The sequence below is a fragment of the Electrona antarctica genome (assembly GCF_951216825.1).
Source record: "Electrona antarctica genome assembly, chromosome: 20".
In the NCBI taxonomy this organism is placed as follows: Eukaryota; Metazoa; Chordata; class Actinopteri; order Myctophiformes; family Myctophidae; genus Electrona; species Electrona antarctica.
Window position 1 is genome coordinate 28,842,637 of NC_136801.1, and position 12,936 is coordinate 28,855,572.

Below are 12,936 nucleotides of genomic sequence, written 5' to 3' on the forward strand. Positions count from 1 at the left end.
GGGACGTTATGTATGTCTTCAATAGCTCGAACCCAGTGGTGGAATAAGTACTCGGATTCTCTTACTTAAAGGACCACCCAATTTTCAACCATATCTTCATATAATTATAGTTTCTCAATGGGTTGTTACAGCCCCTTACCATTCACTGGGGGAAACTCATGAACATCCTCCTGGCCTGCGGAGTTCCTGAGAAGATGGTTCAGATGATAGAAACTATAGACGAATTCAGAAACGGGTCTCATGGTCGCTTACGTATTTCCTGTAGGCGGAGCCGACATAGCTGCGGGGTAAACCCGCACATCTTCTACTACATTGAATGGTAGACTGACTGATGTTAGTCTGCTCAAACATTACTCCTTTACCTGATTTTTACTAACACTAACATTACAAAGATGCCCAGAACATCTGGATGAACCTGTGTAGTTTATGGCTGCTCCAACAGTAGTGGCAACATTCCAAAAAATAAATAAACGGAATGTCAAAATATCCACCGCGGTGGCTGAGACCAGAACCATAGAGTAATGGTTGAGATGAAGCAGGTCCTGAAAGATACATAACGTCAGTCTTACCCAATACCCAATCTTTCTGTTTTATGAACACAAGGCTGCTGTATTTTATACCTCATACTAAGAATTTAAAGTATGATCTTAATATATATTCTTTCACAACGTTTTACCTCATATCTTTGCTTCTGGGGGTCCCTGGAACAACATATTTTCAGATGGGGATTGCGGCCCTTGACATGAAATAGTTTGAGAAGCACTGACAGAAACGTAGGTTTTTCAGAAAACTGTCGTGATTTAGAAGACCTTTGTAGAATCTGGTCTCAGGTCTCGGCACCAATGAACTGCTGTCATTTTGAGCCAATGGCTCATGTCTGCAGTGTGTCCATGAACACAGATGACCTTATGCTACATGTCCTCTGTGGTTCATACGATACGCAGCAGGAGGCTTATTGCTGCATAATTAGATTAAATGTCAACAACATACAGTATACATGTCGTTGCTGTTGGGCAGAAAACCTTGTAGGCTTATGTCCAAAACCTTTACTTTTTTTAGGTAATGGGAAGAAGGGAAAAAAATCTGAATTAATCCAATATAGTTATTTTATCACAAGCTGTTAAAACTTTTCATTGGTACAATGTCTAAAAACCCACAGACTTAACCACTTTGACTTAAAACGAAAATACTGTACAAAAAATATCATTAGGTATACATTCTGTTGAACTTGTGTGTCTGTGTGAACTTGTAGATCAGCTATTTCTGCTACTTTGTGTGACACTGTAGTATGACAAGTAGGGCAATCATTAACAAACAAACAAAACATACGTTGAAATACAGACATATAAGTGGCGTGAGCACCAGTGATTCCCAAGGCTTGGCTAGCTTAACAATCAACTATTTTTAGAGCATCTTTCAAGGGTCTGATGCAGATCAAAGCGCTCCGCAATATTGAGAATATACATCAACGATATAGGGTATAGACGGGAGGTCGTACATGCTTGCCATTGTGCTTGAGAACTTAATACGGGCAATTTGGACTGAGTAATCCAGGAGGCTTGTTCTTCTCCTGTAAGGACAACCAGGCAACCAAAATACCTCTGCAATGCCAGGATGCCGACGTGCTTTAGGAAGGGTGTTAAGAATAGCCTCTCACAATGGGCCTCAGTCCCATCTCCCATCTTCTGTTGTCTGAGTGCAGAACAGTTGTCACTACGACGGAGGGCAGAGGCAGAGCTAAGACTGAGGACTCACAAAGATTGACTTTGGACTCGTCTTTAAAACCCTGCAGCTGAAATGGAGCAGGACGGATTGAGTTGAATCATGGCCCCTGGCTGACTGCCCTCCTGGCTGCGTACTGGAGTTGTATCAGAAACGTTTACATCTGTCCACCTGGTGGTCGGTGTGCGGACAGGAACTGTTGTGTCCCCCCCCCCCCCCCCCCAACAAGAGGGGGAGAGGGGGCTGCAGGTACTGTCTGAAGGACTGGGGCTGAATCCTGGAGGTGGTAGACATCAGGGTCCAGGAGACATGGGGGGGAGAAGCGCCTCTGAGATCATCTGCCTCTCCGTCAATCACAGCATCACTTTAGTGGGTGAGTTGACCTCTTGAGATGGAACGGTTCCCAGATTGACTGATGAGAACCTGAGATGAGAGAAGTAGTCCAGTAATGAGAATGTGAAATGAGAAAGTATAGCCTATAGTCTACTTAAAATGTAATATTGTTTGGATAAAATTTCAGTGATGAAGTGTTTTTTATTTTGTCGGTGGAGACCGTATTATGTCCAAAACTGTTACTTTTCAGGAATTGGAAAAATGAGCCTGTGTTCCAATGGATCCAACATAGCTATCATTTAGTCACAAGTTCATGTTCATACATACTGTTGTTACAATATTTAGAAACCCCCTCTGGATAATCTGGAGCATCTGCTAAATGTCTAAATTGAATGCTGCACAATCATTTCAATCACTAAGTAATTTCTTTTGTAAAAAGTTTAAAGCACTATTCTATAGTTCCGACTGTTCGATAGTACTATAATAGTAATATTCGATAGTAATCATCATAGATATAGACTAGAGTGTTTGATCACCCTAAGTCACAGTATTCCTGTCTCTCCAGCTCTTTAATAAAGAGAAAATACATTTTCAGGTACAGTAGGTGACAACATTTCAGCCAATAAGGAGAGAGTAGCCATTTATCAGCTTAATTGTCTCCACCAGGCCGAAGGCATGGGGAGAGAGTATGTTTTGCACTCCGTCCGTCCGTCCGTGTGTGTGTCCGTCCGTCCGTGTGTCCGTCCGTCCGTCCGTCCGTGTGTCCGTCTGTGAACAGCTAATCTCTGGCACCGTTGGCTTGATCGCAGCCATACTCTGCACACACACTCCCTGAATGCCAGAGCTGAACCTCTGCCCCAAAGTTTTCACATTGGCCTGTTATAGCGCCACCAGGAGGCCGCTTTGTGCAAAACAAATGTTTTGACAGTACACCTACAGATTTTGTCCAAACATTACGCAAATTGGTACACAGTCTCTCTAGAGCCATTCAACGAAACGGGTCTTTCAGATTTTTCAGACTCCATCCTGATTGGCTAAGATTGGCTTCCAAAGTTCGCAGGAGTGCTCCGTTTCAAACACAATGCTGCAAATCATGAACACATGGTGTGATTTCCGTGAAATTTTGCACGCACATTCCCACTAGGTCGAGGAAGAAATGCCACTTGAATATTTTCAACTCAGCCTCATGGTGGCGCTATAACTGGCCGATTTGTGTTTTTACCTATAACTGCACCGATCTGTGTAAAACCATGTATGCACACTCCCTAGAGGCCAAGGAAAAACCTTTGCCTGGAATTTTTCACATCTGCTCTTTATAGCGCCACCAGGAGGCCGACATATGTAAAACACATTTTCTAATATTACTCCTTCAGATTTTATCCAAATTTCACGCAAATCGGTACACATGCTCTCCATAGTCATGTGATCATGTGATTTGTTTGATTTCTCATAATTATCCATCCTGATTGGCTACGATTGGCTTCTAAAGTTTTCAGGAGTAGCCCGTTTTGTACAAATTGCCACAACTCCGCAACGCAGCGTCCCATTGCGGTCAAACTGTGCATGCCTATTCACACTACTAGGCTGAGGAAGAAATGCTACTTGACAGTTTTCAAATCAGCCTCATGGTGGCGCTACAACAGGTCGCGCGCACGCACGCACGCGCGCACACGCACACACACACACACACACACAGACACAGACACACACACACACACACACACACACACACACACACACACACACACACACACACACACACACACACACACACACCTCCTAAACATTTTGCCAAACATCACACACAATCCTATCCTCCTGGTGGAGACCTGTGCCCAGAAGGGCACTTTTTCTAGTTTTTATAGTGTTCCAGTTCCAATTTTGTCTACTCATTTCTTTGTGTCATCACTTAACTTGTTTAATCTGCGTCCTGACTGAGTTCTCTATCCTGATTGGATAAATTGGTATCCCGACCTGAAAATGCATTTTTCTGTTTAATATTACTGAACTCTATAGCAACGAGTACTATCAGAACTTGTTTTAACCAACGACAATCACTTACCCTACCTTTACGTGGGTTGTACAAATATGTAACCAATGAAAAGTATTAACAAGTGCTTGTGACAAGATAATAATAACGTTGTTTTGGACATACTGTACTAGGTTTCATGCAGACAGCAACCATATCCATCAGCACATTAACACTCCATATTTGATTATGTTATGCTATGCTATGTTTTTGAAGTGGTTACGTGTGTCTGTGGGTTTTATAAAGATTTAACCGACAAAAAGGAATAACAAGATCTTGCGACTAAATAAATACATTGGATACATTGGATCTCAGGTTCTTGTTGCTGAAAAGTAACAGTTTCGGACGTACAAGGTTTCCATCCGTCAAGCGATGATATCCATCACCAAATTAACGCTATGTTATTTGACTGCGTTTCAGGCAAAGTGTGGCTGATGGTGATGGTTCTCCTGCGCATCCTGGTGCTCCTATTGGCCGGCTACCCTCTGTACCAGGACGAGCAGGAGCGCTTCGTCTGCAACACCATCCAGCCCGGCTGCGCCAACGTCTGCTTCGACCTGTTCAGCCCCGTCTCCCTGTTCCGCTTCTGGCTGGTGCAGCTGCTGGTCCTGTGTCTCCCTTACTTGGTCTTCATCATCTACGTGGTGCACAAGGTCTCGTCTGGCCTCAGCGCCGAGCCGGACGCCGACCTGGAAACGAAGAACGTGCCTTTGAAGGTTAGTAGCGTTTTGCATTTTTTCATTCGTTTTCGATCTCCGGCCGGGTCATACCAAAGACTACAAAAATGGGACCAGCAAAGCAAAGCAAAGCAAAGTTCTTTGTTTACCCAGGGTGAATGGACTAAGCTCGAGATGCTTGTTTACAGCCAGACCCTGCTCATAGAACATTTCATGGTAGGGGTTCAATGCCTTGCTCAAGGGCACTTCAGCGGTGGTAATTTTAACGTGCCGGTCCGGGGATTCGAACTGGCGACCTTCCGATAACAAGACCGCTCCGCAAACCGTTCGGCCACCGCTGTCCCAAAGCATCAAGGGTCGAATGAATGTGACATACTATAGCGTCATGTCCAGGGGTTGTGCTTGTACATCATGTGACATACTATAGCGTCATGACCAGGGGGTGTGCTTGTACATCATGGCTGGCCAGGGATGTACAGTCTTGGGGATGTTATGTATGCTGGTACTTGTACATCGAGCTGCCTCTGTGGCTGGCTCATGCTACAGAGACAGGAGATAGGCTCCTGAAGTAAAAAGGTGCATATCTTTGGTCTCATGGTCTGACATTCTAACAGTCGGAAGGTGGAAGCCACGGGTGAGTCTTAACCGGCCACGATTGTCTGGGAGCCACGGGTGAGTCTTTACCGGCCACACATGTTGGACTGTCGCATGGCGGACTGTTAGTACGTCAGACCAAAGTATGCACCAAGCCACATGACTAAAATGTGTTGTCACTTATTTTGTCAACTATAACAACCGTGGTGTCTTTGCAGAAACTGCAGCAGGGTGAACGGCGGTGGACGACAACGCAGCACTTCACGGGAGCGTACATCCTCCACCTCCTCCTCAGGATCGTGCTGGAGGCCGGCTTCGGGGCCACCCACTACTACCTGTTCGGCTTCTACATCACCAGCAGGTTCCTGTGCCAGCAGCCGCCCTGCACCACCCAGGTGGACTGCTACATCTCCAGGCTAGTGTTCATAATAAGTTCAGAATAAGTCAACAAAGATCTCATGACATTTAGTCGACTAAAACTAGACATTTCAGTTGACTAAAATAATATGACTAAAACTAAATGAAATGGTATTCAAAAGACTATGACTACTGTAAAACTAAAGAAAATGTGCTGACAAACTCACTAACACTACTTCCAGGCCCACCGAGAAGACGGTGATGCTCAGCTTCATGCTGGGCGCCGGAGCGCTGTGCCTCCTGCTCAACGCGCTGGACCTCGTCTGCGCCATCAAGCGCTCCGTCCGCCAGAGGAGCAAGAGGAAGCTGCTAGTGCAGAAGGTGTTTGAAGAGGAGCGCTATTACACCGCCAGCCAGAGGGCGGCAGACACCACCAGCGCCCCACTGGTCTCTCAGGTGGGTGCCTATGTTTGGTCCAACGTCCTAACAGTCCGACACGCAATAGTCCGACACCCTACCCCAAACCCTATGACCTAACCCTAACCGCATGGGGAAGCCACGGGTGAGTCTTAACCGGCGACGTATGTCTGAGACACGTGTGAGTCTTAACCGGCCACGTATGTCTGAGCCACGTGTGAGTCTTAACCGGCCACGTATGTCTGAGCCACGTGTGAGTCTTAACCGACCACGTATGTCTGAGCCACGTGTGAGTCTTAACCGACCACGTATGTCTGACTCTGAGCCACGTGTGAGTCTTAACCGACCACGTATGTCTGAGCCACGTGTGAGTCTTAACCGACCACGTATGTCTGAGCCATGTGTGAGTCTTAACCGACCACATATGTCTGAGCCACGTGTGAGTCTTAACCGACCACGTATGTCTGAGCCACGTTTGAGTCTTAACCGACCACGTATGTCTGAGCCACGTGTGAGTCTTAACCGACCACGTATGTCTGACTCTGAGCCACGTGTGAGTCTTAACCGACCACGTATGTCTGAGCCACGTGTGAGTCTTAACCGACCACGTATGTCTGACTCTGAGCCACGTGTGAGTCTTAACCGAACACGTATGTCTGAGCCACGTGTGAGTCTTAACCGACCACGTATGTCTGACTCTGAGCCACGTGTGAGTCTTAACCGAACACGTATGTCTGAGCCACGTGTGAGTCTTAAGGCCTATTCATAGTCTGGATTTTCGGTGGTCAGCTCACCACCGCTCCGGTGGTGAGCTGACCACCGGAGCTGAAATAACGTTGATTGGTGGTGAGTAAAAACAGAGAGACGGGCTGGAGCGGTGGCGGTGGTTTGCTCTTCACCGCGGCTCGTGACGTCATGTTGTAGTTCGGTGGTCACCTAACCACCGAAAATCCAGACTATGCATGAGCCTTTAACCGGCCACGTATGTCTGAGCCACGTGTGAGTCTTAACCGGCCACGTATGTCTGAGCCACATGTGAGTCTTAACCGGCCACGTATGTCTGAGACACGGGTGAGTCTTAACCGGCCACGTATGTCTGAGACACGGGTGAGTCTTAACCGGCCACGTATGTCTGAGACACGTGTGAGTCTTAACCGGCCACGTATGTCTGAGACACGTGTGAGTCTTAACCGGCCACGTATGTCTGAGCCACGTGTGAGTCTTAACCGGCCACGTATGTCAGACTATTGGTACGTCGGACCAACATATGCCCCCCCTCTCAGGTAGGCTCGTCCCAATTGTTACGCCGGGCAGAAACCTCTTATCTTCAGATTTTAACTTGGTTGGTTGGTGGCTTTGCCCTGTGCAACTTTTGTTCACAAAGCCTGAGAGGCAAACAGTAATGTAATATGTATTTTTATGTTCCAATAACCATGCCAAAAACACAATTATAAATGGTTAATTGCAACTATTTGTATGACAACACTACTCAGGAGCCGGAGGGGGAGGTGAGTCACGCGGGGAGCTTCAGGAAGAAGGGTCTCGGTAAGGAGTCAACAGGAGGCCTGGAGATCTCCTCTCTCTCTGGCACCCCGGGCTCTCCTCCGCCCGGAGCTCCGGGTTCCAACACCAACACCAACGGCAACAACGGCTACACCCAGGAGGAGGCTCCGGACGTCGCACACCATGGCAGTGAGGTGGCTCTCTTCTCCCAGGACCCCCTGGGGACCCCCAGGGCCATCCGCGTCAGCAAGCGCGGTCGGCTCAAGCCACCGCCCCCTCCCAGGCGGGGGGACACGGTGGCTGTCGTTGGCTCGCTGGGCCGCGTCAGCGACGTCTCGATGGCGGCGGCCGTGTGCACGAGAAAGGTGGGACAGTACACGCTGGTGGAGCTGAGCAGCGGGGCGGAGCTTCAGGCCAGCGACGACGGACCGGACAAGAGGTCTGAGTGGGTTTGACCACAGAGGATGGATTTCATGGTTGATTTGGGACGTATGACTAAGGGAGGAGGTAGAAAGATACCCAGAGGCTCACACTGGGGCTGAAGCTCATATGGTGCAGAGTTGCGTTGCGTTGTCCAGCTCATTCCGAATGCACACAGCCACCGTCACTTAAGTAGAGCTGAAAACAGCATTGGGATCACTAAACTCCTTGTTGTGGCCGTGAGGCTTTGGCATACTGTGTTGTACTGTAGTGTGTGCATGTCAAGGGTGTCTGACAGGGCGGCATCATAACATCATAACAGAAGCCTAAGGGAATGGCAGGCAACTCGAAACTTAACCAAAGTGTCCTTGATGACCAAATCACCAACCTTGAGAAAGTCTAAAACAAAGCAGCCCACCTGTCTTACCCCCCCCCCCCCCCACACACACACAGACACACACACACACACACTGTCTATAAACAAAGGCAGGCCATGACTTGTCCTACAAATATATGAGCCCTACACGCACACACGCACACGCACACACCACACACACACACACACACACACACACACACACACACACACACACACACACACACACACACACACACACACACACACACACACACACACACACACACACACACACACTTTGTGGCTGGAGTCAAAGCAGACATGTGCTGCTGGCCGGGCCCTTGGGGTTGGAGAGATCATCAGGCCATGTTGAACGGCCATGATTCTGCCAAGGTGCTGCGTGATGACGTGGCCGCCCACATCTTTCAGCGGTTGAATGGAATTCCTCCCTTACAGTCACAGACATAAGTGATGTGAAGGACACTGCGGTGGCTTCCCGAAAGCGCACGTTGGCTCACAAAGCAATTACCGTCCCCTGCAGGGCTCAGTATTTATGGAGGTGGCTTGTCACTCTATTTCAGGGCCTCACAGAGCTTAGGGAGGAATACCGGCTTTACATGTACAGCAGCGCTCTAAATAGTTCTGTAACTCGGCACCGCCATGTTCCATAAAGCATGTGGTCCTCAAAACTTTTCGTGTCAAGGACCCCACATTTCATTATGGATTTGGCTGCTGAGTTCCCATCTGAAAAACAACTTTACCAGGGACCCTATAATAGAAGATTATAATAATGATCTAAATTATTCTACATTTTTATCCCAATGATCATAACGTGATCATAACTCATATAAACCATAACCACCCACTGCCAGCTTTTCTTTCTCCACTATGATCGCACCTCTGACCATTGATAATCAAAGGCTGTGCGTTTGCGAAAAAATGAAATACATAGTAAAAAACCTTTGACAAACGGTCCATGTGGTCCTTTGTTATCATTCCTTCGAAAATGCAATGATGGTGGACACGGAAATGGATCGATACAGGATACGTTTCCGAAAATCCTGGGAGTGGATGGGAGCTGTGTTTTTGCGACCACATGATTTCCTGGTCCCTGGCTCATTGGCAGGGAATGAGTTTTAACTAAGTTAGCAGGGGACCCCCTGGAACCCCCTCAAGAACCTCTGCCATAAAGGAAAGAAGACTTTTTTTAGACTGACCAACACATACATCCAATGTTCTTGAGTGAGCAACATATATTGAATATATTTATACAAATATTCAGGATTTCCTTTTAAATGTAATTTTAGCCTTTTTCCCTTTTTACTTAATTGTGAAATATATTTGAATTGAATGCAGTATCTATGTGCTGCTATTTGCAGTTGTGAATCTGCTATTTTTGGCAAATAGAACCGTCATACAGTGTACAGTCTTCAGTTTCAGCGGACAGATGAATGTGTGAGGGTTGAGGGAACAGCGTGGCATTGCACACCGTCTTATCTGTCAACGCACCACTAACTGTACTGATTCATCAAGCTCCTCTTGTACTGAAACAGTTTCAGCAAATAAGGTTTCTATATATCCCCGCTGTCGGGTGGCAACCTGTCCAAAGTTACTTTTCAAGAAATGGGAAAAGAAGTGTGTTCCAATGGTTCCAATTATAGTTGTCTAGGACAGTGGTTCTCAAACCTTTTCATGTCAAATATTTTGTGCCAGGGACCATAATTATGTCTTGAAAATGTTCAAAATTACCGAAAATGTCTCAAAATATTCTACGATTTTTCAAACTTTTTCTTTCGATAAAATAGCCAATCTACAAGCTCACTCACACATCTTTTTTGAATAGCCAAAGTATACAAATTGTTTAAAGTGGTTCAACTGTTCCTCACTTTGCTGGGGACCCCCTGGAACCCCCTCAAGGACCCCTGGGGAGTCCCTGGAGCCCACTTTGAGAAGCACCGGTTTAGGAGGTCGGTGTGTCACGCAGGCAGCTGTAAATCACTGTCACATCATTTGGTTGGTTAGTTTAACCAAGCTCTAGCCAAGGGGGGCTACAGTCTCTCTTTGTAAGACGATAGCCCTTAAATCATCATTGTTCTATGTCTGTGGCCTCTTGCGGTCTCTTTGAACATGACAACAAAGGCCCACGTCTTTATCTATAGAATGACATACAGGGCTGGTTCACCCTGGATGGTCTCACACTACGCCCCCCAGCAAGGCCACAGCTGACATCTGATCAGCTTACCTATAATAGGCTACCTGTTGGGGACTCATTATTTTAACCTGGTTTTCTGTAGCAGCCCAGCAGGAGACAGGATTGATTGATTGATTGAAAAATGTATTAACAGTTTGCAGAATTACAGTACATTTCAAGCACAAACTCAATACAAAGGCTGTTAACTGTGAGTGGACGACCCAATTAAGCATTACACTTGTTTCCAATAGGGTCCACCATGTTCAAATCATCAAAAACATTTAGAGACGTACAAATAGACACTTCTATATAGACAAAGGACAGAACAGGAATTCATCATAAAGGAGGTAAAAATGGAAAAGAAACATATACAGTGAGGGAAAAAAAGGGGTGGGCGGTGGGGGGGATTCACGTTCAGCTCCGTTAATTTGTTTATTTTCCTTGGAGGAGCTGCGTTGGGTCCCCAAGTCGGCTCCGTGGCCGTACCTTGAGTTGGCTGTGTGGCCGTGACCGACACAATCTTGACCTTCTAACTTCATTCTTAACTCTGATATATAAATGATATTGTTGCTGTCAGGTGGTGAAAACCTTACCATGTCCCAAAACCTTTACCAAAGGAACCAAAGTAGATTTTATGGGTTCTATATTTATAAAATCCACAAGACACATGTAAGCGAGATGGTAGATCATCTACTTTCACTACCTTTTTTTTTCTTCCTTTCTTTTTGTGCGACACTGTCGTACGAGGATGTAGGGGTATGGGCGGGGGGAACACACGAGTTGAAATACGAAGATACGGGGTTTGCACTGTGTATTTCACAATTGTAGGATAATTGTGAAATTATCTGATTAATTTGGCTTAATAATTGAATAATTGCACATTTAATTGGCATGACATATATAATGTTTGATGAAATCATTTTAAGGGATTGTGGAATTGTGGTTATAGGCTATTTTAGTTTTTTATCGACATAATCTATTTTGGATTCATAATAATCTTGCTTATGGTTGTTTTACTTTTCTGTTCTCCTAGCTATTGACACATTGTCTCAACTAAAAAAAGGAAAATGGATTTCCTCTGACTTACAGTTTTACAAAAACAAAGATCACTTTATAAAACAATCAATGCCTTATGTTGTTATGCAAAATCTTATTTTACGGTTACTGTTACCGGTATTCTTAAAGTCTCTTCACGTCCTTTACTGACGGGAGGTATTGTTGTGCAATAAGACTATTATTATATAATTATATAATTAATTTGTAAGTATGCTTTTACACTGTAGAATCTGTCTGCAATGGGTTGATGTGATTTTATAGCCTACAGCAGGGGTCTTCAACAGAGGGTTCCCGGGACCCCTAGAGCCAGGGTCCTCAGAGTTACTACTACAAGGGGGGCTGCCAAATCTTTGTGTGCTTACTGTGCTAAGAAGCATTCATATTCTGGGGGGAACATTCGGCAAGAATAGCAGAGCTAAACTCACAACACGTCGCATGGTGGCACCGTTGTGAGTGTGTAGGTCTGCTGTGTTTGGCAAAGAGGTTTGGTATATAGAGAGAAAAAAGAGCAGACGAAATACAGAGCCAAAGGTCAAGTTGACCAAGTATTGAGGGTTAAATGTCTGAAAATTCGGATTAAAAGGGATCCAACATAGCCTACTAATAAAGAATGTATAAACAAACAAAAAAAACATCAATGATGCCATGATCTATGTAATCTATATGGAAAAGCGTAATCTGCAACCCAATTTCAAACAATGTCCTGCTCCATCTCTCTTCTCTCTAAGGGATCCTTGGCCTGAAAAATGTTGAAGACCACTGGCCTACAGAATCATATCTGTATCTGAATGTTGGCGTCTATTTCCATTCATCAAGTAGGGGCATGTACAAATTGTTGATAACTATTAGCTGTTCAAATAACACTGCCCTACAGTTACTATGTTTTGTAATGAAAGCACTTTAAGGAGTTACTCTACTTTGGTTTGGAGTCACATGCTGCCCTCTAGTGGCACAACATGTGAACTGTTCCTATATGTCTCGACCTCAAATCAACACTTGAAGAACAACCCTTTATTTGTTTTGTTATGGTTTTTGATATGTGACTTTTGAATTTTTCTGATTTTCTTTTCCTGGCTATGATACTGTCTCTGATAAATACATTTGCAATAAGAAATTTGTTAAAGGGTCATTATTGTGCACTTCTCTCAAATCAAATAAATGCACATCTGGACTGACATATCCAGAAAACCAATTACTTTTGTCCTGTCTGCTCCATAAATAAAGTGGAGCCTAAGAAATAGGTACTTTAGTATGTTGTTTTTCATGGTTTTCGACTGAT

The 12,936-nt window shown here is 45.3% G+C and overlaps 1 protein-coding gene across 1 annotated transcript; it reads left to right on the forward strand.

Moving 5' to 3' along the window:
- Positions 1 to 2,031: 2,031 nt before the first annotated feature.
- On the forward strand, positions 2,032 to 8,087 carry gjd4 (gap junction protein delta 4; the record flags this gene model as incomplete). Its single annotated transcript, XM_079489825.1, is given in 7 exon segments — positions 2,032 to 2,095; positions 4,505 to 4,761; positions 4,764 to 4,800; positions 5,376 to 5,395; positions 5,574 to 5,770; positions 5,955 to 6,168; positions 7,623 to 8,087. Coding segments are annotated over 7 exon segments (1,254 nt in total).
- Positions 8,088 to 12,936: the final 4,849 nt, after the last annotated feature.